The sequence below is a fragment of the Cervus elaphus genome, chromosome 4 (genome assembly GCF_910594005.1).
Source record: "Cervus elaphus chromosome 4, mCerEla1.1, whole genome shotgun sequence".
In the NCBI taxonomy this organism is placed as follows: Eukaryota; Metazoa; Chordata; class Mammalia; order Artiodactyla; family Cervidae; genus Cervus; species Cervus elaphus.
Genome location: NC_057818.1, coordinates 4423412 through 4450474, shown reverse-complemented (window position 1 = coordinate 4450474; position 27063 = coordinate 4423412). Strand labels below are relative to the sequence as shown.

General features: G+C 56.3%; 2 protein-coding genes across 6 annotated transcripts in view; one reads left to right on the top strand and one right to left on the bottom strand.

The window, feature by feature from the left end:
• Nucleotides 1-684: 684 nt before the first annotated feature.
• Nucleotides 685-4760, top strand: LDHD (lactate dehydrogenase D). Of its 2 annotated transcripts, none has more exons than XM_043898060.1 (11): nt 685-779; nt 1259-1371; nt 1581-1722; nt 1903-2044; nt 2169-2328; nt 2860-3059; nt 3142-3270; nt 3353-3480; nt 3965-4055; nt 4144-4255; nt 4342-4760. In XM_043898060.1, exons 1-11 carry the CDS (start codon nt 708-710, stop codon nt 4505-4507), a joined length of 1455 nt encoding a protein of 484 aa, XP_043753995.1. In that variant the 5' UTR covers nt 685-707; the 3' UTR covers nt 4508-4760. The 2 variants fall into 2 exon arrangements, with proteins under 2 accessions (XP_043753995.1, XP_043753996.1); XM_043898061.1 differs by having other exon boundaries at nt 2860-3072; nt 3179-3270.
• A 3746-nt stretch (nt 4761-8506) lies between these two features.
• Nucleotides 8507-27063, bottom strand: part of ZNRF1 (zinc and ring finger 1) — an 83895-nt gene continuing 65338 nt past the window's right edge. Inside the window, exons 2-5 of one of the 4 annotated variants that reach the window (XM_043898058.1) lie at nt 18419-18514; nt 12047-12152; nt 10650-10741; nt 8507-9807 (exon numbers count right to left, since the gene is read on the bottom strand). In XM_043898058.1, coding sequence (XP_043753993.1) covers nt 10684-10741; nt 12047-12152; nt 18419-18514 — 260 coding nt within the window. In that variant the 3' untranslated portion in view covers nt 8507-9807; nt 10650-10683. The other 3 variants (XM_043898059.1, XM_043898057.1, XR_006340424.1) reach the window with 3 other exon arrangements.

The window sequence follows — 27063 nt, the reverse complement described above, 5'->3', positions numbered from 1 at the left end:
AGTTAAGCAACACATTGAAAGTGGACACGTGGATTCATTTCAAATGTGGTTGGGGAGAAAGACCCAAGTAGGAGTTTGTATTCCTGGTTTGACTGGGAAGAAAAACAAAGACAAGAATAGCTTTATATCAGTACTGTTAGCAACACATTTCTTCAGTTTCTGTAGGAGGAAAACCAAGCTTGGAATAGCTTCAAGAGCAGCAGCCACATCACTCCCCAAGACCCTGGGATATGCCCAGTGGGAGAGTGGAGACAAAGGGATGCAATTATCTTTTCCTCCACTTACCTGGTAAATTGCGGCTCATCCTTAGCACTCCTCTTCCAGGAAGTCTTCCTGGCTTGCCTTACTGCAATAGCCCACCCCATCCCCCAAGAGCCTCCCTGTGCTTTCCTACTCAGAGCCCCATCAAGGCTTACTCTGTGACACTGAAGCTGGGTCTTGTGGGATGAGAAAGCTCAAGGGTATTTGCCAAGCCCCTGAGCCTGTCTGGAGCTCTGGGTACTCGGACTACAAGAAGTCATTGCATAATCTTAAGTTAGGTAGTGGCTGCTGTTCCGTCTCCCTTTGGATCAGTAAACCTCACCTCTCCTTCAAGAAGTACTGACTCAGCAAGCTCTGGCAGGGCCACCTTAAGGCGGCACCACCTTAAGCAGCCCCGCCCCCAGCACAACCAATAGCCTGGGGTGGTAACTGGCGGCTGCACAGCTATGGCCAGCCTGCTCCGGCCTGCACCTTGGGGACTGTTCTCCTGGAGGGGCTACTGCTCCAGGGGGACGCAGGTGGGTAGGAGAGGAGAAGCCCCTTAGAGGGTGGAGGGCCCGGCTCCATGCTGCCCCAGCATCCGGAGATCTCCAGGGAAGAATCGCTGGGCTCACTCCATGTCAGATGTGGGTGTTGAGTGAGGGGGGCTGAAGCCCCCGCGTCTGCCATGACCGGGACTGGGGGGTTTCAACTGAAAGGTTTATGGACTCCAGAGCGCCCCCTTGGGACTCCGGAACACACACACATTTTGAAAGAATGCCTGGGAGGCAGGAAGCTGGTTCTAGGCCAGGTCCTGTCATGGATTCGATGGCCTCTTTTCCCCGTCAGTAAAATGGGAAGAAATACCGAGAAGGGCTCCAAGAGCCCTAGGAGCCCCCGGCCAACGTGGGGCGGGGCTGTGGGTGCCTCTGTTCACAGGCAATGGAAGCCCCACCCCACCAGCCAGGTGGCCCCAGGTATCTTTGAGTGACCCTGCCAACGTGTTTCTCCCCTGCAGGGCAGACTCAGCGCGGGCTTTGTGGAGGCTCTGAAGGCAGTTGTGGGGAGCCCCCACGTGTCTACCGCGGCTGTGGTCCGAGAGCAGCACGGGCACGATGAGTCCATGCACAGGTGGGCCCCCCACATCAGAAGCCCCCTGAAAGTGAGGGCCCTGGGGTGTCTTCGGCCCCCTTTTGGGTGCTCTGGCATTCTCCACCTCTCCTCTATGCCTCCAGAGGGTGTTCTCTGCCCACTGCGCAGCCTCAGGCCTTCCAATAGCTACAAACACGAGCAGGACCTGAGGGGAGCACACACCCTACACTCTGAGGGTCTGGTTGCAGGTGCCAACCTCCGGACGCCGTGGTGTGGCCCCAGAACGTGGAGCAGGTCAGCCAGCTGGCAGCCCTGTGCTACGGCCAAGGCGTTCCCATCATCCCCTTCGGCACAGGCTCCGGCCTGGAGGGTGGAGTCTGCGCGGTCCAGGTATGCGCGGCGGGCGGCCTCCTCCGCGGGCCAGGTTCTCCGGTCACACATGTCACATGAGCGGCGAGCGGCGCCCCTTACCTGCCATGCTGGAGCTCCGGTCCGCCTGCTGGGAGCCACGAGCTGAGGTCCTCCTGGAGGAAGACCTAGGTCAGCTATCCTTTGAATGCCTCCCGCCAGGGTGGCGTTTGTGTCAACCTGACCCGTATGGACCGAATCCTGGAGCTGAATCCCGAAGACTTCTCTGTGGTGGTGGAACCCGGCGTCACCCGCAAAGCTCTCAACACCCACCTGCGGGACTGCGGCCTCTGGTTCCCTGTGGGTAGGCTGGGGCGCGGGGCCTTTCCCCGGGCCTGGGGGGCTCCCTGGGGACGGGGTGTTTCTGAGGCTCAGCGGGACCCCTCTGCGGGCCCCAAGCTGCCCTCTGCCTGCCCTCTGCCCTCCAGACCCAGGTGCAGACGCCTCTCTCTGTGGCATGGCGGCCACCGGAGCCTCGGGCACCAACTCAGTGCGCTACGGCACCATGCGCGACAACGTGCTGAACCTGGAGGTGGTGCTGCCCGGCGGACGGCAGCTGCACACCGCGGGCCGCGGCCGGCGCTTCCGGTGAGTGCCCTCTCCCGGCCCTGCCCGTGCTTCCGGTGAGCGCCCTCTTCCGGCCGGCCCTTCCGGTTAGCGCCCTCTCCCGGCCGGGGCCGGGGCCTCTGGGAGAGGCGAGACAGGACACTGTCCTGTGGGCCCAAGCTGGTGGTCCAGAGGCCTGATGGGGGTTGTGCCAGGGAACAGCGGGTCTTCCCGGGTGGCTCAGGCGCAGAGAATCCGCCTGCGAGGCAGGAGCCCCAGGAGCCGCAGGTTCCATCCCTGGGCGGGGAAGATCCCCAGAGGAGGGCACGGCAGCCCCCTCCAGGGTTCTGGCCTGGAGGATCCCAGCGACAGAGGAGCCTTGTCCACGGAGTCACAGAAAGCTGGACAGGACTGAAGCGACTTAGCAGGCGCATAGGGGAGCGGCTGCCTGGGGGGTAGTCTGTGCCGAGGGCGGTCAGCCCAGACCTTGGGCTCTGCTCCCTCCTGGCCTCTGGCCAGAGACCCGGCGGCACGTGGTCTGGGCGCTCATCTGCCTCGTGTCCCCGGGCCCAGGAAGAGCGCAGCCGGCTACAACCTCACCGGGCTCTTTGTGGGCTCCGAGGGAACCCTGGGCCTCATCACAGCCGCCACCCTGCGCCTGCATCCTGTCCCTGAGGCCACGGTGGCCGCCACCTGTGCCTTCCCCACTGTCCAGGCGGCGGTGGACAGCACGGTACACATCCTCCAGGCTGCAGTGCCTGTGGCCCGCATCGGTGAGCAGTCCAGGTGGGCTCTCCGGGGGAGGCCCCCTGTAAAGGCCGGGGTTCACTTCACCTGGCCTCTCCTTGGCCCCAGAGTTCCTAGATGAGGTCATGATGGATGCCTGTAACAGGCACAGCAAGCTGAACTGCTGCGTGGCACCCACTCTCTTCCTCGAGTTCCACGGCTCCGAGCAGGCGCTGGCAGAGCAGGTGCAGCGCACAGGTGTGCTGGGGTGCTGTGGGCAGGGGGCACAGGCTGCCCCCAGAGTAGAGCTTGGTGTAACCCACCCCCACCCCGCCCCCAGAGGAGATCATCCGTCATAATGGAGGCTCCCACTTCTCCTGGGCCAAGGAGGCGGAGGAGCGCAGCCGCCTCTGGGCAGCCCGGCACAACGCCTGGTATGCAAGCCTGGCCCTGCGGCCGGGCTGCAAGGTGAGCAGGCTGGGATGGACGTGGGAGCCTTTCCTCAGCCTGGTGCCCTATCGTCCAGGGCGGCCAGCTGAGGCCCTGGCAGGCAAGACTGCCAAATCCTTGGGAGGGAGCCCCTTCCTCGAGCCAGGCCCTGGGTGCAGGGACCAAGCAGTGGCAGCACAGTGCCCTTAGGAGTTTGAACACAGAAGGCCAACTTCCTGGAGGAAGAGGTGGTGAAGGGGGAGGTGGTAAGGGACAGGAAGGGGAGGCTGGGCCCCAGGTAGCCAGTGCTAGGGGACCTGATTGGGGGTGGGGAGCAGGCTGAGAGCCCTGGGAGCCTATCTGGGCCAGTCGTCTTGTTCCCCAGGGGAAACTGAGGCTTAGAGAAGGAGCGGGCACATGCATGTGAGACGTCGAGCTCCCTGAGCCCATCTGTAGCCTTGATCCCTTACCTCCCGAGCATGCCGGGGGAGCGGGGGACGCTCACGGAGCTGCCCCAATTCAGGGCTATTCTACCGACGTGTGTGTGCCCATCTCCCGGCTGCCGGAGATCCTGGTGCAGACCAAAGAGGACCTGGAGGCCTGGAGACTCACAGGTTCCGCCAGCCTCCCGCGGGCGCCTGGGGCGGGCCGGGGTGAGCCGGGGTGGGGCCGGGGCCGCAGCTCTGTCTTTTGGGACCCCAGGAACCATCGTCGGGCACGTGGGTGATGGGAATTTCCACTGCATCCTGCTGGTAGACCCCGAGGACCCTGAGGAGCTCCTCAGAGTCCAGGCCTTTGCAGAACAGCTGGGCAGGTAAGGGCGAAGCGGGAGGCGGGGCAGGAAGGCGGGGTGGGGGGCGAGGGGGCTCCCGCTGAGGATCCCTTCCGGTTGCCACCCAGGCACGCACTGGCACTCCACGGCACGTGCACCGGGGAACACGGCATCGGGCTGGGCAAGCGGCAGCTGCTGCTGGAGGAGGTGGGCGTGGTGGGCATGGAGACCATGCGGCAGCTCAAGGCCACACTGGATCCCCGAGGCCTCATGAACCCAGGCAAGGTGCTGTGAGGGGCTCTGAGCACCTGACCCACAAGCCCCCCCAGAGAGTGGCACCTCCCGTTCTGGAACCTGTTTTCAAGCCCCCAGACTCTGCAGGGGTCTTCACCAGCTGGAAAGGTCTTCACTTGCCTTTTTAAACGAACCCGGGGCCAGGGGGAGAGAGAGAAGCTTGGACAGGCCGCCGGCTTCTCCCCAGCTCTCTTGCTGTCCTCAGGAGCCTTTGCTTCAATAAAATTGCTCGGGGTCATTCCCCGTGAAGCAGCTTCCTCTCTGCTCTGACACATCCGGGCCTGGCTGGGAGAGGCACCATGGGTCACCCCAAAGACTAGGACCACTCCCCTCCTCAGCCTCCACAGCCCAGGACAGAACAAACGCTGGGGATGCAGCACCCATAGCCCAGCGCCATCTGCCTGGTGAGGGGAACGCCCCTTTGCTGGTGGGGAAGGGAAGTTCTGTTCTATGTTCTCAACCCTGTGCCCCCCACCCCACCCCACCCCCAAATAAACCTGAGCCCCGCTTGCAGTTGTCTGGAGATGAGCAAGCTGCACCTGTGAATGGCCTCCTGTGCCTGCCTGCCCCACCTCCTCCAGATTCTCTGTCCTTCCGCCCGTGATGCCCTCACCCCTCACCCGGCCCCTGCCCTTTGACCTGTTCCAGCCTGAGGAGGGGACAGTGCTCAGGCTGCAGGAGGAAGGTCATTTCCAGGGACCCAGGATCCTGTCCCAGTAGCTCTGCCCGTGAGAGCCCCAGGACCTGAGGACTACACTATGGCCATCCTCACTTACCATCGACTCCCGCCACTGAGCCCCCAAACGGCTCTAGAACATTCTGATCATGTCCTTCAAGTGGCTGCTACCACTCACTGGAAATGGAAGTGATTTTCCTGGTACCACACCTGTCCACGGTGTGGTATGTTTCTCTACCAGCTTTCTTGACTCTCAACTTCAGGCTCTGTCCCCGCTGAGGCCTGCCCCAGCCTTGGTCACTATTTTTAGCCAGAGCTCCTCATCCGGGGTGCCTGGCAGTTGTTCCCCCTAAGCCCACACGAGGGCGCCTGACACCACAAAACTCAGACACCAGTATCTGCTTGGGGTCGCGCTCCCCTCCACAGGGACTTACAGCTCTCAGCTCTGGGCGCCCTGTTTCCCAGGGCCTAGCAGATGCCTGGAGCCCAAGAAACAGATCTCCAAGCTCCCACCCACCTGCAGGTCCCAGGAGCCTCTGGTGCAGACCCACCTCCCTCCCTGGTGGCCTTGGCCCCCCAGGAGAGGCTAAGTAAGGGGTGCAGGGGAGCCAGTATAACCCCCCCAACTCACTTCACTCCTATCCTCTCAAGACCCCGCTGAACTCCTTTCCTGCCTCCGCCCCCTCGCCCCACCCCATTGACCCCATCAACTGTTCAGGCCCCCAGCAGAGGCAGCCCCACTAACTGAGACAAGCTTGGTTCGAACGACTCCTCTACTAACACCGGGCTGAGCCCTGAGTTCGCGCTTCTGTGACATTTCTGTCCCTTGGATGTGCCAAGGGTGGTGTGGGGCAAGTCTCATGCCTCACCCCCCCAAAAAAACCACCCAATAAAGGAAACAGGAGCACTAACCATCAGCCACGTGAACTCATTGGTGCCTCCCCTCCCCGCAGGCTGCCTGCCACCAGCAGTCCTCCAAGGGCAGCATTCTGCAGGCCAAGGCTCCTCCCTGGCGTGCCACCCCACCCCCACCCCCCAGCGCCTGGCAACTAGTAGGTGTTCAGCCAGTTTGTAAGGAGAAGCTCCAAACATGCAGGAGAGTTGAAAGAACAAGTACACTGTTCACTGAAGATTCAACAATGAATGTTGTTACCTGGCTTGCTTCATGTGTGTATTTTTGGGAAACCATTTGGAAATGAGTTACAGAAATTTTCACATCATTCACCTAGACAATTCAGCATCTGTTTCCTAGGAATAAGGACCTAAAAACCTCGACATGATTAAATGGCTACTGTGCATGCTAACTCGCTTCAGTCGTGTCTGACTCTTTGCGACCCCATGGGCTATACTTGCCAGGCTTCTCTATGGGATTCTCTGGGCAAGAACACTGGAGTGGGTTGCCATGCCCTCCTCCACGGGATCTTCCCGACCCAGGGATTGAACCTGAGTGTCTTATGTCTCCTGCATTGGTAGGCGGTTTCTTTACCACTAGTGCCACCTGGGACTATTAGATGACTAGTTTTAGTGAGGTGCCCTTTGGCTGGGAAGCTACCCTCTCCAAGTGTGCAATCCACTCGGCAATCCTCCAATAGCAACCCACTCCAGTATTCCTGCCTGGAAAATCTCATGGACAGAGGAGCCTGGCGGGGTACAGTTCATGGGGTCGCAAAGAGTCAGACATGACTTATCGACTAAACAGCCAAGTGTGCTGAGCCCTTGGCAGAGGGAGTGGGTGGAACGCACCTCCCAGTTCCTGCCAATCCCCCCCCCCGCCCCCAACTTCAGAAAAGCAGAGCTCGGGAGAACCGTTTGGACGGAGGATGCCAGACACCAGTTCCATCTGGGAAGCCAGGACAACCCCATCCCACCCCTGCCCAGAAGCTGGCCATCTGGGGCTGAATTCAGAGGACACGGCCACCAGCAGAGGGCTGCAGTGAGCCGGGCGGGAGTGAAGTCGCTGGGGGTGGGATAAACACCAGCCCCAGGAGCCTGGAATAGCACCCGGCGTGGGCTCCAGCCCGCTTCCTACCCAGCTCACCCTGGGTGCCACCAAGGCTGCCAGGCCTAAGCCACTGAGGTGGGCACATGGTTCCCCTCTGCCTGCAGGCGTAGGGGTCAGGCAAGGAGATGTTCAGGGCCAGCTTTGCTGGAGGAATTAAATATAGAACAGGGAGACACAGTTGCCAGGCAGAAGCAGGAGGTGCTGTGAATAGAACAGTGCTCTCTGCGGTGACAAAGCCATGAGAGAGCCTGCTATGCATGTGCCAGGGCTTCTGGGCAGATTTTCTGACCCTCACGCTGACCTCTGAGCTGTGACTTTGTTCCCACTTCACATGTGGGGCATCTGAGGTTTAGATGGGAGTCCTTTCCCCAACATGGTTCTGCCAGGCAGAGAAGCCCCAGACAGACAGTTTAGAGCCCACGTTCCTGCCACCATAGCAACTGCAGGTTTCCGGGGTCACCATCCCACCAGCTGGGACCCAAACTCCTCTCAAGTCTTTATCTGGAACGCTGGACGTGCTGAGGCCTTGGCTCACAGCTGCCCACCAGCCTGCAATGCCCTTGCACAGAGCAGGTGCTTCAGCAAGCGTCTGACAGAACACGACTGCAGGGCCTTGGTGGGGTCAGAGCCCGCACAGGGCAGCACATGGGGGGCGGGAGGCCAGCAGAGCATGTGCCCCCCTCCTGAGCTGCCTTCGCAGGCTCTGCAGTGCCTCTCCGGAAGCGGGTCTGGTGCAGGGAGAGGCCAGGTGGGCACTGGTACCCCCTGCCCTATGCTTCCCACCCTGCCCAAGGTGTGCCAACTCTGGTGAGCCCGGAGTGGCTGGTTCTAATTCAAGGGCTCTGAGCTGGCTCAGCTCCAAAGCAGGGCCTCTTTCTGGGCCTCAGTGAAGCATGCCCGTGAGTCAGCATGGAGACTCGGCCGGAGCAACAGGAAGGGCAGGGTGCAGGATGGGGAGCCAAGGATGGTGGTGGTGGTGGTGGGTAATGCCTGGAAGAACACAAGTCCCTGCAGCCTCCATCGGCTGCAAGATCCTTGTCCAGCAGATCTTTCCAGAAAAGTTCTGTCACGACCACGCCACGGGTGATGACAGATTCCATGAGGCTAGAGTGGGTTTGTAAACCTGCGGGACTCCAGCCTGCCCTGCCCTGTTCCCTCACCCAGGAATACCCGCTGAGAACCGTGTCACACACTTGTAGCCCCGACACTGGCCTGAAGGAAGGCTAAAGCAGGTGGGCGAGAGAGCAGGGACAGAGACCTTCAATGCTCACTTCTTGGTTGTGTAATAATACTTGATTAAAATGAAGTCACACAGTGCATCTTTTTATTAGACATTATTTTAATACCATATCAAAACACCTTGACTAATGAAGAAAGCCTTTTCCCCCAGCTTTGAACATTTTTTAAACATTTTATAAGGTTTTTTTTTTGTTTTGGATTTTAATATATAAATACAGAAACCTATCTTGCCGGAGCTGATGTCACGCATGAACATCAACAGCTAAAATGTTCTCAAACAGAATGCCTGAAAACAGGGGCAGCTGTACATATCCTTTTAGTCTTTTGTTTGTCTAAGTTTTCTGGAAAAAAGAAAAAAAAAAAAAAACACACAGGGGTCTAGGAAAAACGTTCAGGCATTTTTGCAGGACACTTGTGATTGTTAAATCCTCTGAACTGACCAGAACCAGGAGGGAAGGGGGAAGGAGAAATGGGAAGGAGGGGGAGAACATCCTGATGGGCTCGTTTTTGGCAACGAAGTCAAGATATCAGGGTCCCCAGGGGAGAAAAGTGCAAAATCAAGCCAGAAAAATGGGGGGGGGGGATAAAACAAACAAAAAAACCAAGGCAGAGTGGTTGATGGAGAGGCCGCTGGGTGCCGGGCACAGGAGGGCTGTGAGCTCGCTCTGCGCCATCGGCACTCGAGTGGCAAGAACCCGGCTCTGTTCGGTTGTCACTGAGTGGGTTCTGGCCGGGCAGCAGACAGCGATCTGTAAACATCACGAGGGAAAACACCAGTCGACACTAGACTTTTTTCTTTTTTTTTCTCTTTTTTTTTATAATTTTTTTTTTTTTGTAAACACTTTAGAGACAGACCCACAATGCCTTTCAAAGGTGAAAAAGAAAATGCCCTTTCCCTCCTGGGATGAGGATGAGGGGAAGGATAGCGGGTGATTCTTTCTTCTCTCAAACTGGCTCTCATCCAATCTGGTGTCCTCGGGGAGAAAGGGGGACCATTCTCTGGAAGTCAGTGCAGGAGGGCGCCCTGTTCCCACTGCTGTCCCCAGCTCAGCTCTGCCCCAGTGTCCGAAGCCTCCTCTCAGCAACGGGGCCCTGGCTGTCCCTGTGGGGACCGGAAGATGTCAGTCGTGCTTGGTGGGCCCAGGGCCGGCCGCGTGCGTCCTGCTGAGGCCGGGCTGGGGCGCCCCCCGAACCGGACGTCATGCTGGGAATCTGGACTCGAAGCTGGTGCCAGGCTCCATGCCCTCTGCCTCTTTCTTCCCTTCACGTTTTCTTCACCCCACGTCCTCAGTTTTTGAGGTGAAGGTAAAAAGAGCAAATGTCCCTGAATAGTTTGACATCGTCAGCTGTTCTGGGGGTTTACTTGGGATAAATGAAACAAACCTAACAAAGAACAAAAGAAAACAAAAAAAACGAGAGAAAGAGGGAGAGGAAGAGAGAGCGAGAGAAAGAACGGAAAGAGGCGCCCGAACCCTTGGGTGTGAGATGGCGTGGGTTTTGGTTCCTCTGGGGGTGTTGTCTGTTTGGTGGAAGGAACAGGTAGGATGGGGACAGGAGAGGCCATTCAGCAGTAAAGCAAGGTGCCCGAGGGAGACACTGGGGCTCACAATGGTTACAGGGTGGGAAATGCCCTGGGCACTCCCATTTCTGGGGAGGAAGCTGGCTGGGCTGGGCTGTGGTGCAGTCAGGGACCTGGGTTGTGGCGGCGGGGCCCCAAGTCTGGCCGGGAGGTGGCCAGAGGAGGGAAAAACCTGATGAGATGACTGCTGACAAGAGCGGCAGGGACAATACGCTGTCCCGTTCAATGGCCGTGATGTCCACGTAGGGGTGCAAGCCAGACGTCCCCATCCCCAAAGAAGCGGGACCAACCCTCCCTCCCCCAACCCGGGTGAGGACCTGCTCCGCCTGCCCAGGAGCACAAGGCACAGAGTCCAGTCACCTAGCTCCCCCCCACCCAGCACTTTCTGAGGCTCTTGCTGAACCTTCTCAGGCAGACTTGCGTCTGGATCACACTGGTCTTTCCCCACCTCCACCTCCACCGTCCAGATTCTTCTGGACGACCATGCAAGAGGGGACTCTCAGGCCTCCCAGGAACCACTCCCACCCCACAGAAGCACTGCTGCTTAGACCCTCTTCCCCCGACCCCTTTCAGTGGGGAGACGGGGGTTTGTGAGGGCAGCTCAGCAACGCCCCCCCAACTCCAGGGCCCCAGTCAACTGGCTCACCATTGAGAGGAGTCAGCAAGCGAGCCCAGCAGGGTCAGTCCGCAGGGTGTTCTGGACAAGATCTGTTCACTTCAAACCACGAGTCTATGCAACTGAGGGGGGAGACGGCAAGGGGGACGCGTCACCGGCTGAGCAGCTGCTCCTCAGGGCTGGGTCTCTGAGCAGGATTCCTACATCTCACCCGCGAGGACCCGACACCCACTGTCTACTGCCGGGAAGGAGCAGGGCACTCGGATGGGTGCTGGCTCAGCCGGAGGCGCCGTGCCGTGGGGTGGGGTGGCGTGGGCCTAGGCCCGCAGGAAGCGGGGAGCGGGGCCTCGAGAGGGACAGGGCCTCGGGGGCGTGGAGCCCGGGAAGACAGCACAGCTACTACAGAGACAGCGAGTGCGGGGGGCTGCGAGCGGCGGCCAAGCGACCGTCTCCAAGGCTTGAAGAGCAAGGAAGGCTGGTCAGCGCCCTGAGCGGGCCGTCTGCTGAGGCTCCCTCCCTGGCGGTGACTTCTCAGGAGACCCCCGCTCTGCCTGGCTGTGGCGGGCCGCCAGCAGCCAGCCCTCCCGGGAGAAGGTGGCCCGGGGAGGGACTGAGGAGCGCCAGGCAAAGGCGGGCAGTGAAGTCCTGGAGTCACAGAAAGGGCTGTCCAAGCCGGGAGGGGGCAGAAACGGCCCCAGGATGGCTTTCTGCGAAGGAACCAGACCGGCTATTTGCGTACGTCTCCCCCAGAGCTAGAAGTCCCGTCCCGGGTTCTAGTCAGCGCCTCCCGGGACGCTGGCGGCGCTGGGCCCGGGCCTAGACCCTCCCCGCACCAGCCACATCGGCGTGCGGCCCCGTGGCCGTCGGCCCCAGTTAGGCTTCAGGAAAGCCTGCGTCAGGAAGCAGCTCCACGGCCCGAGGGGCCGAGAGCAGTGGCGGCCACGGGTGGCACGGGGCGGCCTCCCGTCCGGAGTGAGGCGTCTTTCTCCAGTTGGAAACAAGAATGAGGCTCGAGCTGGAGCCCGAGGACAAATCTCAGCCTTGCTAATTACGGCGGCGCCCGCCTCACAGGTAGTGAATATTCCCGCCCGCGGGCCTCCGGAGAGAGGGGCGGGGCCTGGGGCTGAGGGGCGGGGCGGGGCAGCCAGCACCTCCCTCCCTGCTGGCCCCGCGACACAGACCAGGGTCTGCACACTGCGGAGCAGGGGTGGGGCTCGTGGAGACGCACGGAGACCCAACCTTCCAGGGGGCTAGGGATCTACCGGCCTCCGCGGCTCTGCGCCCCGCGTCCAGACGTCCCCGCCTGCCGGCCTCTGCCTCGACCCCGCTCAGGGTCCTTGTGACGGCCGGCTCTTTGCTCCCACCACAGGGAAGGAGCCCTCTGGTGTCTGGGCGTGGCTGAGCTGGGCCTGCCGGCTCCCGCGTACCTTTTGTGATAAATGCACAGGCAGGGCAGCCTGGCTATCGTGTCCCCCTGAAGCAGCTCCTCCAGGCAGATCACACACTCACCCGCGTCTTTAGTCAGCACGTCATCTGCAGAGAGGGGACAGTGGGAGAGGATGGGGGTCAGTCGCCAGCTGGCAGGGGTCTGAGAGCCGGTTGAGACGGCATAGGCCGCCTGAGTGGGCCAAAGTCCGCGGTGGACCTTGACGTGAAGGTCCTCACTGCGGACACCAGACATGTAAACCACACGCCAACTATCTGAGGACAAAATGGGGTTAATCACCAAATACGCAGCCCAGGAGACAGAGGCTGAAAATGGACGGGGGAGGGAGACACTGGGAGCTGGGCAGCAGGAGACAAACTGGCTCCCTGGACAGACTTTCCCCCTAAACACACACACAGGCCAGGGACTCTGATTTCTGGTTCCAGGAAAAAAATGGTGATGGAGAGTTGGACTAGGCAAGAATGAGGGGTAAAAACAGGCACTCTAGCCAATATAAGTGCACGCAGGATTACTCACAACAGCGAGTGGGAAATGTCCACCAGCTGATGGAGAAATGAACCGTGTGGACCCACGCAATGGAGTATCGCTGAGCCAGGAAAGGTGAAGGGCTGATGCGGGCTGCAACATGGACGCACCTCGAAAACACGGCGCCCAGTGAAGGAAGCTAGACGCAAAAGGCCACCGGCTGTATGATTCCCTTTATGCAAAATGCCCAGAAGAGGAAAATTTAGAGACAAAGTTAGGTCAGGGGGCACTGGAGAGTGAGTGCTTCATGAGTAAGGGATTTTCCTTTTTCTTTTTTTTGTGGTAACATGAGATGTCCCCTCTTGATAAAAATGTAAGAGTACAGTACACTACTGCTATAGGCATCATGTTGCAGAGCAGACCTCTAGCCTCATTCATCTTACGTAACTGAAATTTTCTACCTGTTGAATAGCAATTGCCTGTTTCGCTCTCCTCTGCCATCCACCCTTCTGCTCTCCAGTTCTATGGAGTTGACTGTTGACTCCTTTAGATCCTTTATTTAAGTGGAATCATACAACGAGGTCCTGCTGGGGTGATGAAATGTTTGCGACTAGACAGAGACGGTGGTTGCACGATGTTGTGAATGTCCTAAATGCTGTCACACTGTTACTTGCGTGTTAAACACATTTTAACTCAATTAAATAGCTTGAAAAAAAAAAGACACCTTACGCTCCCACCAGAAAAGAATGAATGGAAGGAAGCTGCCGTGCACCACGGCCCTGGGTGAAGCCATAAACACAACAGGAGAAGCAGAGCCGGGGGCCAAACCAACACCCTCTAGGACATTCCTGTGACATTCTGGGCACTGGCGACTCAAGAGAATAAGCCATGGTCTCAGGATTCAAGAAACTCACAGCCCAGCAGGGGCGGCTGAACAAGACGGAAATGAACAGCACGGAGATTCCTGGAAGTCTTAGGACGCACACAGATCCAGATGTGAGAAGTGTGGGAGATGCCTGGGTGGGGTGGGGACGGATCAGGGAGGGGTGTTCCAGGCGAGGGGACAGCGTCTGTGCACCTGGGCGGGAAGGACGCTGCTGCAGAGTCGTGGGGCCATGGGGGGAGGTGAGACCAACGTCCTAAGGACGGGCTTGGGACCTGCATTCTGCTGCGTGGCCTGGGCTTCCTCTGGCACGAAGAGGGGCCCTGGAGTCATGCTCTGATCACATCTGGCCTTCTGAAACCACTGGGAGTGGCTAGAAGAGCCCTGGGAGGGGTGGGGGGCAGCCTGCTCCGGAGGCTGACGCAGCACCGCAGCAGAGGGGAACTCAAGGCCAGTGCCAGCACTGGGGGCGGGAGGATGACACAAACTGGGGCAGCTGGGCAAACAGGGGGCGGGGGGGAACCGCTCGTCACGACAAGAGGGAGCCCAGGAGGAGGGCTAGCTTGGGACGGGAACAATGAACTCAGCGCTGGGTGGGAGGTGCTGAGCAGGAGTCTCCCCGGGGACACGGCCACGGAAACCTCCCGGAGTCCACTCAGGTCCAGATCTGGGGTTTAGAGGAGAGACGTGGGCCACAGCGGGAGGTGGGGGATACAGAGCTTGGACAAACCCAGAGAGGGCAGACGACTGAAGCAGGTGAACTCTAGTATTTGAAAGGCAGGTGAAAAGAGGTGAAGTCAGCAAAAGGCTACCCAGACGTTCTCAAAACCACAGAAGAAATATCCAGAAGCTGGCTTCCAGATGTGAAAAGAGCAGAGCCTGAAGCTGGAGAATTCCTCACTCCTGAAACATTTTAATTGATCGTGGACACGGCCAGTGATACACACTCAGATTTCATGTGTGCGTGTGTTCCATGAGCAGCAGGATCTTACGAGCCAGGCAGACACCTGGTTTTATTCCTGATTGGCAAACGGGGACAATGCGGCCAGAGAACCAGACACCCTGCTGAGGTCAGAGAGCTCGTGAATGGGAGCGGGCCAGGGACCCTGGGAGCTCGGGGAAGCAGGCAGTGCCCACACACAGCACAGAGCCCAGGAAGCAGCATCTCCCCACCGCGGAAGGCAGGAAGAGCCCAAATCCAGCAACAGGTCTGAGTGGGTTGAGTAAAACTTCCTGTCCCAATCCCCCGGGCACTAGGAATCAGCAGCCCCAGGTGTCCCTGGGTGCCCAGCAGGGGAGGGAACACGGCTGAAGCTAAAGCCTGCCTACCACCCAGATCCTACAGGACTTCTGCTCTGTCATGCTGGGAGCCCACCGCCAGCTGCCAGGGGACCTCGCCGTCCAAAGGAGAGGACCCCGAGCCACGCTGAGATTACTATGCAGATGGACTCTGATGCCTCTGGGCTGGGCACCCCGAGGTCCCCAGAGCAGGGGGGCCTGACCGATCCTGGTCCATGAGAACACAGAACCAAGCTGTTCTTTCTCCTCAAGCCCCACAAGCCCCAGCTTCCTGACACCGTGTGCAAAGCCAGGCGAGGGGTGGTGCTGACAGGGCCAACGCTCAGCTCCAACGCAGACCAGAGAAGCAGCCCAGGGTGGTGGGCAGTGCGCTCCCCTCCTGCTGCCAGGGAGGAGGTGGGAGGTGACGGCGCACTTCTGCCTGGTCTGGTCCCCGACAGCTGCTGTTCATCAAAGAGGAGCGGCTGAGGAGGAGGAGAAGAGGGAGCCCTCGCTTCTCTGGGGCCAGCTGCACGCCACAAGTGTCACACACACAGCCCGCTGAACCCTGAAGACCCTGCAGGGTCAGGGCTGCAGCTGAGGTCGCGGGTAAGCGGCCAGGACCCCTGCGCTGCTCCTTCCACTTGGCCAACCTGCTCCTGTCCTTCAGAGACTAGGCGACAGTCTCTGCTCTGGGGCTGGAAACCAGCACCCATCTCACTGAAGGCTCCGGCCCGCCCTCCGGGTGGGGGCAGGAGCCTGGCTGCAGGGAGCGCAGGCCCGACGTCGCCCGGTGGGACTGCCAGCGCTGCCCAGGCGGGCTGGGCTTCCATCATGACAAGTGGAGGGGGGCCCTCAGGCCCGAGGGGCTTCAAGTTCACAGAGGCTGCCCTGGGGGGCCCCTCAGCCCCGTCTCCCCAGGGCTCCCTCTCCCCCACGCCTCATGCACCGGCTGCCAGGAGCCCTCTCCTGCCGTTCCCCCTACAGGAATGGAGCCTGCATAGACACCCCCAGGCAGACCCCAGGCCGTCAGACTCAGTCGCTACTAGCATCAGTAATAGCTCCCAGCAGTGCCCCCACTGGCTTGGGCAAACTCCCCAGCCAGAACCTGGCTCCCCAAGGCCCAAGAAAAGGCACTTCCATCCCAACCACGGGGTCCCTGAGAGCAGAGACACAGGCCGAGCAGAGACACAGGCCAAACAAGCACCATGGCACAGGTCTGCTGGCGGTGGGTAAACGAGCAGGAGGCACCCCTGCTTTGAGGGCAGCCAGAGTCCCTTTCCTTTAAAGAAATCTTGTGTGACATTTAGCATTTAGCTGGAGGTGATGACCTTTGGCAGAGAGGAGGGGTGGGCAGGCAGGACCTAAGAAGCAGGGCATGGGTCTGTGCCCCAGAAGAAAGCTGAGCAGACAGGGCTTTTAAAGCTGCTCTGACAGCCACCAAGCTCGCTCAATACTGCTGGCAAAAGAGCCTGCCACACGCCAGGCTCTCCCAGAGCCAAGGAGCCCTGCTGGTCATGGAATTGGGGCCTCCTCAGTCCTAGGACTGTGACCCTTCTGTTCGCGGCAGAACCAGGCCCCTCACCTCCAGATTCACTCTACTGGCTGACCAACATGATGGTCAAAACCTGAGTGCATGTTCTTGAGGATGCGACTTGCCCCAGTCTCAGAACCACAGAGAGACCTTGGAAAGGGAGAGAAATTTTAAGATCCCGTCAAGCTGGACACATGTATCCAAGCAAACGGGTCCCCCGACTCCATCCTCACCCTTGAGGCATCCATCCTGGGCTCAGAGCTACCCACAGAGGAGAAAAGAGGACAGGAGACTCTGTGCTCTGGGTGCACCCCCACCGGGCCACCGGGTCACCCCGACTCCCGTGTGGGAGCACCAGCTCCTGGTCTTCTCCTGAGCACTAGGTGAACCAGTTAAACTAGTCTTGCCTTTCCTAAACTGGCCTTTTTAAAAAAAAATCTGGCAGGCGGCTACTGGAGGCCTTCCAACCTACGGCTCAGGCCAACCCTCATAAAAAGAAAAATACTACTTTCTATCAGCCTCATTTAGGAGGTTTCTTTTTTCCTCCCCCCCTCTTTGGTGGTTAACTAAATTTCACCTTACATAACTGCTATCAATTTCCTAAACATTTCCCCAATTGGTGCTAGCATCTACAGAAAGGGTGTGTGTGTGTAGATGGGCAATCTCCCGGGAGTGACCAAGAATTTCAGTGAATCTTCCTTTCTGTATCTCAGAACAGGCCCCAGACCAGCCCTGGAGACTCACACTCCATATACAGACCCCAGGTGGCAAATACCTTCCTCAAGCCTGGAAGGTTTAGGTGTCCTTAGACAGACTGCACGTGTTAACAGTACACGCAGAGGGGTGGGACACCTTCTTCACCTTAAGACAAATTCCATTGATGGGACCAGAAGCAACATGCTGCTCTTTGCCTCCGGTGATTAAGGACTGGCTTTTGCAAAAAAGGTCCTCCCGTTCACACTCACACACACACACCCTCTCACGCACACCCTCCCCTCCCCTGGCCCCAAAGAGATGGTTTTGCAACTGTGTGTATGTCAGTCGCTCAACTGTGTCTGACTCTTTGAGACCCCATGGACTGTAGCCCGCCAGGCTCCACTGTCCATGGGATTCTCCAGGCAAGAATCCTGGAGTGGGTTGCCATTTCCTCCTCCAGGGGATCTTCCCAACGCAGGGATCAAACCCGGGTCTCCCACACTGCAGGCAAATTCTTTACCACCTGAGCCACGAGGGAAGCTCCCAAGTGAAAGTGAAAGTTGCTCCATCGCGTCCGACTCTTTGCAACCCCATGGACGGTAGCCCACCAGACTCCTCTGTCCACAGAATTCTCCAGAAAGAATATTGTTCCCCCTTCTCCAGTGGATGTTCCCAACCCAGGGATCAAACCCATGTCTCCCACATTGCAGGTGGTTACTTTACCGTCTGTCTGAGCCACCAGGGAAGGCTTTTCAGCTAGAGGAGGGAGAAAATGGGAACAGACCAAGAACAGGCATGGCCAGGCCTCGGCTGGCTGGCTAACCTCTGCTCCCTCCAAGGGGACTCTCAGTCTGAGTGCGGCTGAGTGAGGCCCGGAAGACACCGAGGGCAACATGGGCACACCCACGCCAAGGCAAGATATTTGGGTTTGATCCCTAGGAAATGGCAACCCACTGCAGTATTCTGGCCCGGAGAGACAGAGGAGCCTGGTGGGCTAGAGTCCACGGGGCCCCAAAGAGTTGGACACGACGGAAGCAACCAAGCACGCACGCACGTCTTCGCCACAGCACACTAGGCAGGTGTTAGCTTTCACTCTGTCCACGGGCTGTCGTGGCAGGGGACTTGGGTTTCATGGAGTCCCCCGATGTACTCATGCTCAGCCCCCAGGTGGCGGGTCAGTTCTTAGTCCCCAGAGGTGTCCACACATCACATCTATTCTGCCCTGGACAGTCAGGCTTAAGCAGGTCGTGCAAAGCTCAGCCCGGACTCCCCTTCCCCACGAGAGCTGGTGCTCCCACGGACCCTCCGCTCTCAGCTGTGGGTGACCAAGGCCTGTCTCCCGACCAGACACGAGAGGAACTAAGCAGGCAGAAGAAAGGACAGGGTGCACTAGCCTCCGGAGGGACTCCCGCCCTGCCCCACTCCCCTTGCCCTTCCTGCTCAGAGGCAGGGTGCAGAAGCTGCCCAGAGGCCACCCACCCCCCCCAAGCCCTCACCGTTGTAGGAGAGACGAGGTTTGCTCAGACACATTATAAAGTGCATTTCCATCTCATCGGAAGCCACGGACTTGGAGCAAATGGGGCACTTGAAACCTGAAAGAAGAGAGAACAGAATGAAATGTTTTGTTTTGTTTCCCCACACCAAGCATATCCATAATAAAGGTGGAAACTCTTGGGTGACTCTGGCCATGTGGGCTCAGAATCAACATGGGGAATGATAGTCTAGATACATCTCACAACTGACTTCTGCATTAAGGCAAGCAACATTTCGTTTCTTTGTTATAGCCTCCAACTCCCATTTTTTCATGGAGGCTCACCCTTAGCAGAGACATTACTTTGCCAACAAAGATCTGTCTAGTCAAGGCTATAGTTTTTCCAGTGGTCATGTATGGATGTGAGAGTTGGACCGTGAAGAAAGCTGAGTGCCAAAGAATTGATGCTTTTGAACTGTAGTGTTGGAGAAGACTCTTGAGAGTCCCTTGGACTGCAAGGAGATCCAACCAGTCCATCCTAAAGGAGATCAGTCCTGGGTGTTCACTGGAAGGACTGATGCTGAAGCTGAAACTCCAATACTTTGGCCACCTGATGTGAAGAGCTGACTCATTTGAAAAGACCCTGATGCTGGGAAGATTGAGGGCAGGAGGAGAAGGGGATGAGGATGAGATGGTTGGATGGCATCACCGACTCAGTAGACATGGGTTTGGGTGAACTCTGGGAGTTGGTGATGTACAGGGAGGCCGGGTGTGCTGCGGTTCATGGGGTCGCAAAGAGTTGGACAGACTGAGCAACTGAACTGAAATGAACTGAACACCCTTGTCATGCCCCTTTCCAAAGCCTACCAGCTGTCTCTGGCAGCCAACTTGAGTTTTCTTTGCATTCAGATCCTTTCCCAAGGGGGTCTAGTGGGCAGTGGGGACAGGGAGGCATTGATCAAATCAAGGTGACTGAACAGTCTGTCTTTGAATAACAGAGTTAACATCCTTCTGTGGCCCTCAAACCACGTAGCTTGATCGCCTGGGGAAGGAAGCCCTACAGGTGTGGGCACCTCCGCCCCTCAGCCCGAGCACCTTCCCTCCTGCGGCTCCCACAGCTGTCCCTGGGGAGTGTGTGCGCAGCGGGGTGGCCCTGCAGAGCGCTCCCGAATGCCACACATGCCTTGGCCTTACTCCTCCAAGGGTGGCGGCTCTTTCACAACCACAGGTGACGGACCCTGCCGCTTTATTCTCCAGGAAGTTTACTTATTACACACCTGGGGTGTTTCATCAAACTGTATCAGCACTGGATATTTTGGCGGAGAATCTTTTGAGCTGAACTCCATCATGCAAACTTAGTCCTTTGATTGTTTTTTATAAATTATTTTTTGACCTATTTTTACAGATAAATATAGATTTTTACAAATACAAATCTTTCCAATTTCTCCCATTTTACTTTTATTAAAATTACTTTCCAAAGGGGGAACGCCCTCCCTGGTGCTCTGCTGGCTAAGACTTGTGCTCCCAGTACAGGGGGCCTGGATTCGATCTCTGCGTCAGGGAACTAGATCTTGCATGCTGAAAGTAAAGATCCCACATGCCTCAATGAAGACTTGGTGCAGCCAAATAAATAAATATTTAAAAACAGAACAAATGGGAAATTCCCTGGTGGTCCAGTGGTTAGGACTCTGCTTTCCCAGGTTTGATCCCTGCTCAGGGACTAAGATCCCACAAGCTGCACAGTGCAGCAAAAAAAACATAAAAAATACTTTTTTCAAATAGATGACTTCACTTTCATTCTACTAAAAAGACTGAAAAGTTGTCTATTTATTTGTCCACATCAAATTTTAAACACCACAGTGTTTCTCTTATGCGACCATAACCCCTACTTTCCCAGTCTGCAGTTTCCAGGTCAAATGCAGGACGTCTAAATACTGTTGTGAAGATTTGACCCTTCTGTTTATTTTCAGCCTAAATGTCCACACACAGTTTCACTGGACGCAGGAGCAGTATGTACCATGAGGAGAGGGTTCATGGAAAAGAGGAGCTCACACCTTCCCCAGTGTCCTTCCCGAGGGGGCTCGCTCGCTCTGCAGGGCAGCCCCTGACCCGGACAGCTGGTGGTGCTGAGACAGGAAGTGGGCCGGCTCCAGGGCAGGGCACAAGCCCTTGGCATGAAGTCTTCTCCGAACCCTCCTCTCTTCAGGGACAGGGCTCTGAGCTCCAGAACCAGACAGAACACACACAGTCTGGGCCACTCAGGGCAAAGTGGACCTCAGACTCCCGGCACCAAACCCATTCCCCCAGCCCCTTTCCTCAGAGATACTCGGTCTACGTGCGTTGGCTAAAAAGTCCTGGAAGTGCTGTCATCTCAAGGACTCTGGCTGAGCTTTGAGAAAGGGCTATATTTTCTGATCTCTGGGTGGTGATGAATCCATTAAAGACAAAACCAGAACACAGAAAAGAAACGTGAGGGGGAGGGTCCATCGCGCGTCCTAGTACAGGTGAGTCATGAACTCGAGTCTGGCACGGTGAGAATGCTCTTCACCTCTAACCTCAGTCCCTCTGTCCCCCTGAATCTGTCCTCAGGCCTGTGCCCCGCAAACACACCAATACTTGTACTAAATAACATTCCACAGAATGACCAGTCACTGGGACAGTTGTTCACCCTTCTTTCTGACTCAAAAGACCAAGGTTTTGCAATGCTTTAAGTGACTACAGGATGTTTTCACTTTAAACTTGCCAAGTTAGGCCCCTGTCTGCAGGCCGAGGGCGCAGGGCTGAGGGGAGGCCAGGATGGACCTGACAGGTCCTCAGACACCACGTCCCAATGCAGCCAGCGGAGGTGGTGAGTGACTGCTCACTAAAGAAAAGCCCTTCACCGTGTACATTACTCACTTCTCTGATCACTCAGAACAGGCCTGGTTGTTACAATAGCATCGCTCAAACCCTCGCACCCCACCGTGATTCCCTGAGTATAGGAGAAGGGTCGGTCAAGTTACAGCTACGATGCTGCGAAAAAGGGACACCCCACAAGAAAGATCTACAAGGAAACGTCACTGGACATTTATGTCCTAGGAAAAAACAAGATGAGATTCACAGGTTTAGGCGGATCCTCTCATTGTACAGATAAAGAAAGAGATGCCAGGAGGCCAAGAGTCAAACAAGTGGGGGGCCGAGCTGAGACCAGAATCAGATTTCTTAGCTTCCAACCTAAAGTCCTTGCCATTAGTAAGAGTTGACTGCAGGTGTGATGATGTGATTTCTCATCAGAAGTATACATTTGGCCTTTGTCCTGTTTCTGACACAGAGCTAAAACCCTTGGAATCCTCTAACGTTAAGGCCGATAACATTTGGTCTTTTGTCATCACTTCCTGAAAACAGTTCCAGAAACAAAGGTGAAAGGATTAAAGGAGTGTTTTTTTATTCATAACCATCCCCTTTCAACTGCACCACAGTCTATGTAAATGAGGTGACTTTTGGAAAGTCCCTAAGGATGTCCGGTTGCCAAGAGAACCAACCATGTGATGAGAGGACTGGAACTTCCAGCCCCACCCCTGACCCAGAGGCTGGACCAGTCACCAGTGGCCAGGGGTTTCATCGATCATGCCTATGTGATGAAGCCCCCATTAAACCCCACAAGCAGGGGGTCTAAGAGCTCTCTGGCTAGAGGTCTGGGGAGAGTGGTGTGCGGGGAGACAGTGTGGCTCTGAGTTCCTTCCCCACACCTGGCCCTGTGCACCTCTTTCCCTGGGCTGTTCCTGAGTTACATCTCTTCATAATAAACCGTTGGTCTAGTGAGTGAAATGTCTCTGAGGTCTGGGAGCTACTCTAGCATGTTAAACATACGTGATGGAGGGGGCATGGGAACCTCCAATTAACAGGCAGCTGGACAGAAGTGGAGGTGACAACCCGGGCTTGTGACTGGCCTTGGAAGTGGGGGCCGTCCTGTGGGGCTGAGCCTGTGGGATCGGATGCCATCTCCACGTAGATACCCTCAGAATTAAGTTAATTGCTTGGTGGTGTTGGGAAACACACCTCAGAACAGAGTTTTCAAAAAGAGGTGGGCTGGGAAATACTAGGTCTTGGAGGAAGCACCTATAGTAGGGAGAGACCTATATTCTAATGAAAGCAGGGTCAGTACTGCTTCCATCACCTACCTCTGCGTTTGTCTGTGCGTGTGTAAGGCTAAAAAAACAATAAACCTCAGGGTCTGTTGTTATGTCAGTGGGGAAGGCCAAGATGACCCGGGTTTTCCAGCCTCAAGACCTTAGCAAGTGGTCTACTCTCCCTGGACCTCAGTTCCTCATCTGAAAAAGAGAGACATCTACCTCCCTTTGGAGGATCAAATAAGAAATCTGAAAGCGGGCTAAAAGGCGCTGAACAAAGGCACACCACCAGCAGGCCAGGCAGTGCGTAAGAAGGAAGAAGGAAGGGGGGTGAGGGATGGGGGCACGGACCAGAGGGCACCTCGGCCCCAGGTCACGCGAGCGTGCTGGGGCTGACCACGGCCATCCCTGCTGGGCCCATCTCCTCAGAGCACAGGGCTTCGGAGCACTGTGCATGGTGCTTTCTGAACAGCCGACATGGAACTGGACACACCAGGTCCCTGTCCAACCTCTAAGGCACCCACTCACGCAGGTCAAGATCAACCGCATTTTCAGTGATCTGGGCAGCTTTACAGGTCGTCTCATTTGCTGGGAACATGAGGCAGGTCAGCATTAACACTAACTCTTATTTTGCAGAAGAGGACACCAGGGTAGGTCACGTGCCCAAGGTAACGCAGCCAGAGGGCCAGGGCTGGCACCCAACAGCCAGGGAGTCTCGCCTCCCAGCAAGCGCCGTGTTCCCGGGACCGCGGGACAGGCCGGCCAGCACAGGAGGGTCACACGGCAATGTGAGGGATGTGAAACGCTACGCAGACACACAAGGCATCCTCAAACATCCACCTCAAGGCTTCCACATCGCCCCAGCAATGCCTCCTGAAGCAACCGCGGTCCTGGATAATCCCACAAACTACCAAGTGATAACTTTGTTTCCCTGGGAGTTCTGTTAATACGGAAGGACCGAGTTCTGCTTTCCACTTGGCACTGAGCCTGTAGCATTGGTTGTAAGATGCTGAGTTTGCAAACTACCTTTTAAATGGAAAGTGAAGGGCAAAAGGTAAAATATGGAGAGCCTGGGGGGTTGGGGGGACTAGTGACCCCAGTTCCCTTCCCGAAAGGTCCGGATGATCGGGATGGACACCAACGCCCTGCTGCCCCAGGCGCTGCTCGGAGCTGTCCAGTCACGGCTCAGCATCAACAGCCCTACGGATGACACGTACTGTGATCTTTTTTATGTGAAATGGCTGATGTTGAAATGCCTCTTTTATCTTTATTGACTGCGCTGGGTCTCCGTTGCTGCGAGGGCTTCTCTAGTTGCCCCGAAGTCGGGCTGAGTTCCGCTGCAGCATGTGGGGTCTTAGTTACCTGACCAGGGACTGAACTCCTGCCCCCTGCACTATGATCTTTATGAGCCATCTGACAGTTAAAAAAAAAAAAAAAAAAGAACTAGGAAATTTTGATACCACTTTCAAAAAAAAGTCCCAACTGAACTAAAATCAGCCCAGCAAACAAAGATCAAACAGAGGTCCCTGAAGTCAGCCAACTGACATGATTTCCGTCAGCTTCATGCGACCTCAGCACTCAGGAAATTTGGGAAAGAGATGCTCTCTTGCCCTTCACGGGGAAGCCAGCTCCAGGTGGGAGTCTTGAGGACTCTGCCCAGCGAGCCCAGGAAGCGGGGTGAGCAGACAGCACGCGCCCGCTGCACCCCCTCCCCTGTCTAATCTAAGGGCCCTGCCCGCGTCGTGTCTTTAACATCTGCTGGGAGGAGGAGGCGCCGCTAGCTCAGGCTGGCCGGCCACTTCTGCCAGCGGCTCCCAAGCCTGTGTCTGCCCCCCCAGGCTGTGGCAGAGGCAGGGGATGGAGCCGTCCCAGCACTGTTCTGCCGGCGTCTACAGCACCGCGGGGGACTCGTCTCCACCCCAGGCCTGTGCTGGGGTTCGACCCAACGAACACTGCTTACAGGATCCTTCCACCCCCAGCCAAGAGGGAGATCCTAACGGAGACTCCATCTTCCTTCTTCCTCTTGCCATCAGGATCAGCCCAGGGTTACACAGAGAGGTGAAGGCCAGAGCCCAGCTGCTTCCTGTTGTTTGACAAGTGTCTGGCCTGAGTGGGGGGAATCCTCACTGGACGGGAGATCGGAGCTCTGGGGACAGGACGAGCCTGCACCTGGGGCGGGGCTGTCCCCCTGCTCTCCTGGGTTAAAGGGAGGTGGTGTCAGTGAGCCCCCCAGCAGAGAACCAAGAGGGACCCAGGAACACACACGTGGTCATGCTTTGAGAGTCTTCCTGGACGGGGTTAACTGGGCCCCTCGGACTTGACCCAGGTGCTTCTGTCTGACCCGCAGAGCAACTGAGGAAAGACAGGGGAAACCAGCTCAAGTTACAACTCCCTCGGGCCTCTGCAGCATTTATCTTGCAATTCCAAGGAAAGCTTTTCTCATTTTCCAAAACTGCAACCTTCTCCTTTAAGACCTGATTTCTCAGGCAGGCAGAACGCGTGCTCACGTTGCCCCAGTTCCCTTCCAGACCCTCCCTCTAAGCTGATGCGCTATTTTAGCCCTGCCCCAGTTCTGCCTGTCTCTGGGATCACCTAAAGGGAGAAGACGCAAAAGCAGCAGCCAGGGAAGGAAGCCACGCCAGGCAGGCCCTCCGTCCTGGTGGGGGGCTGAAGGAGTTCCTCCCACCGAGGGGCGCAGGGAGCACCCTCACTGCGTCCCTACCACCCAGGGCCGAGTGTCCGGCCCAGATTTCTCCCTCTCACATTCTTGTGGTGCCTGATGTCCGTTAAATGAGACTTGACTACATGAATTCTATTAAATGGGATTTATTACAATGAAAGGCCAAGGGGTAACGCTGGATGACTTATTTTTCTATACCAAAGAAACATGTCCCCAAGAGCACTAAGTATGTGCTGTGATGTGAATGTGATGACTAAGTATCACATTCTTAACACACACTATCTCTGTCTCCCTCCCTCCATCAAAGAAATAACTGGAAACCAACGCACAGTTCCTCAGTGTTGATGTCTGGGTCATCCTCTCCTGCAGAACACCCTGGACTAGGGAAAGGCCCACAAGTTCTGACTGTGGCTTCTTTCGACATGTCTCTTCTGGACTCAGCCTCTAAATTCTGTTCTAGAGTCTGGAGCTCACCCACTGTCCCAGGCGCCGACAGAATTCTCATAGCAAGTATCAGGAGACAGCCACAAGTATAGACATTTAAAATCAATTTAATACCGAGTGCATCTGTCTGTGTATGTACTTAACATATCTGTTGTGTTGGTTAATTTTGTGTTTACTGGGTCATGGGGTGCACAGATATTTGGTAAACATTATATCTGGGAGTTTCTGAATGAGATTAACATTTGAGTCTGAAGGCTGAGTAAAGCAGATTGCCCTCCCCAGTATGGGTTGGCATCATCAACTTTGTGGAAGACCTGCAGAGAATAAAACCCAGAGGAACGGAAATTCTGAGCTCTCTGCCTGGGAGACACTGGTCCTCTCTTGCATTCGAACTGGACTACACACCAGTTTTCTCCTGGTTCTCAGGCCTTCACACTCAGACTAGAACTAAAGCTGGTGGGATTTCCTGGGTCTTCAGCTTGCAGACAGCAGATCACAGGACCTCTCAGCTACCATCACTGCATGAGCCAATTCCTTATAATAAACTGCCCCCCATATATACACACCTATATATATATATATGTATATCTATATATCCCATTGGTTCAGTTTCTCTGGAGAACTCAAATACATTTATTAGAATGTCAAACATTCAAATTTAAAAGGCTGACAACAAATGTTGGTGAGGATACGGAACAACTGGAACTCTCATATTCTTGGAGGGAGCGTAAGACAGTCACTTTGGGAAGAGGTCCGGCGGCTCTCTCTAGGAGACACACACAGCCTCACCCAGGAGGCTGCTGCGCTCCACTGCTCAATCACGTCTGACTCTTTGCGGCCCCACGGATGGTGGCCCACCATGCTCCTGTCCATGGAATCTTCCTGGCATGAATACTGCTGTGGGTTGCCATTCCTACCCCAGGGGATCTTCCTGAACCAGGGACTGAACCCGTGTCTCCTGCATCGCCTACACTGGCAGGCGGGTTCTTTACCATTAGAGCACCTGGGAAGCCCTCCTAACACAAGAATTACTGTCTAAATATTTATCCAAAAGAAACAAAAACATGTCTATATGACTATGTCTCAGAATATTCATCACAGCTTTATTCTTAGTAAGAAATCTCTGAAAAAACTCAACTGATAATCAATACAATGGATAGTTAAACTGTAATATAATCATGGAATGCAATTAGAACACTCCTCAGCAATAAGCAGCATACACTGCTGATACATGGAACACACAAGATTATTAAAAACATGCTGAGTGAAGCGCATTAAAGAGCACATATAATAGGAATTATACAAAGTTCTAGAACAGGGAAAGTTAATCTATGGTGGAAAACATCAGAACAGTGGCTGTCTCTAGGGGGTAGCAGTTGGGGCAGAGAACCTTCTGGGGTGATGAAAATGTCACGAGGAGGGTTTAGGTAACACACA

Bases quoted from the DNA above. Each gene is read 5' to 3' on its own strand.
- LDHD (XM_043898060.1), top strand. From the start codon at position 708: ATGGCCAGCCTGCTCCGGCCTGCACCTTGGGGACTGTTCTCCTGGAGG. The intron at 3,271-3,352 runs GTGTGCTGGGGT...CCCCGCCCCCAG, and splicing joins AGAGCAGGTGCAGCGCACAG to AGGAGATCATCCGTCATAAT. The intron at 3,481-3,964 runs GTGAGCAGGCTG...GCCCCAATTCAG, and splicing joins CCCTGCGGCCGGGCTGCAAG to GGCTATTCTACCGACGTGTG.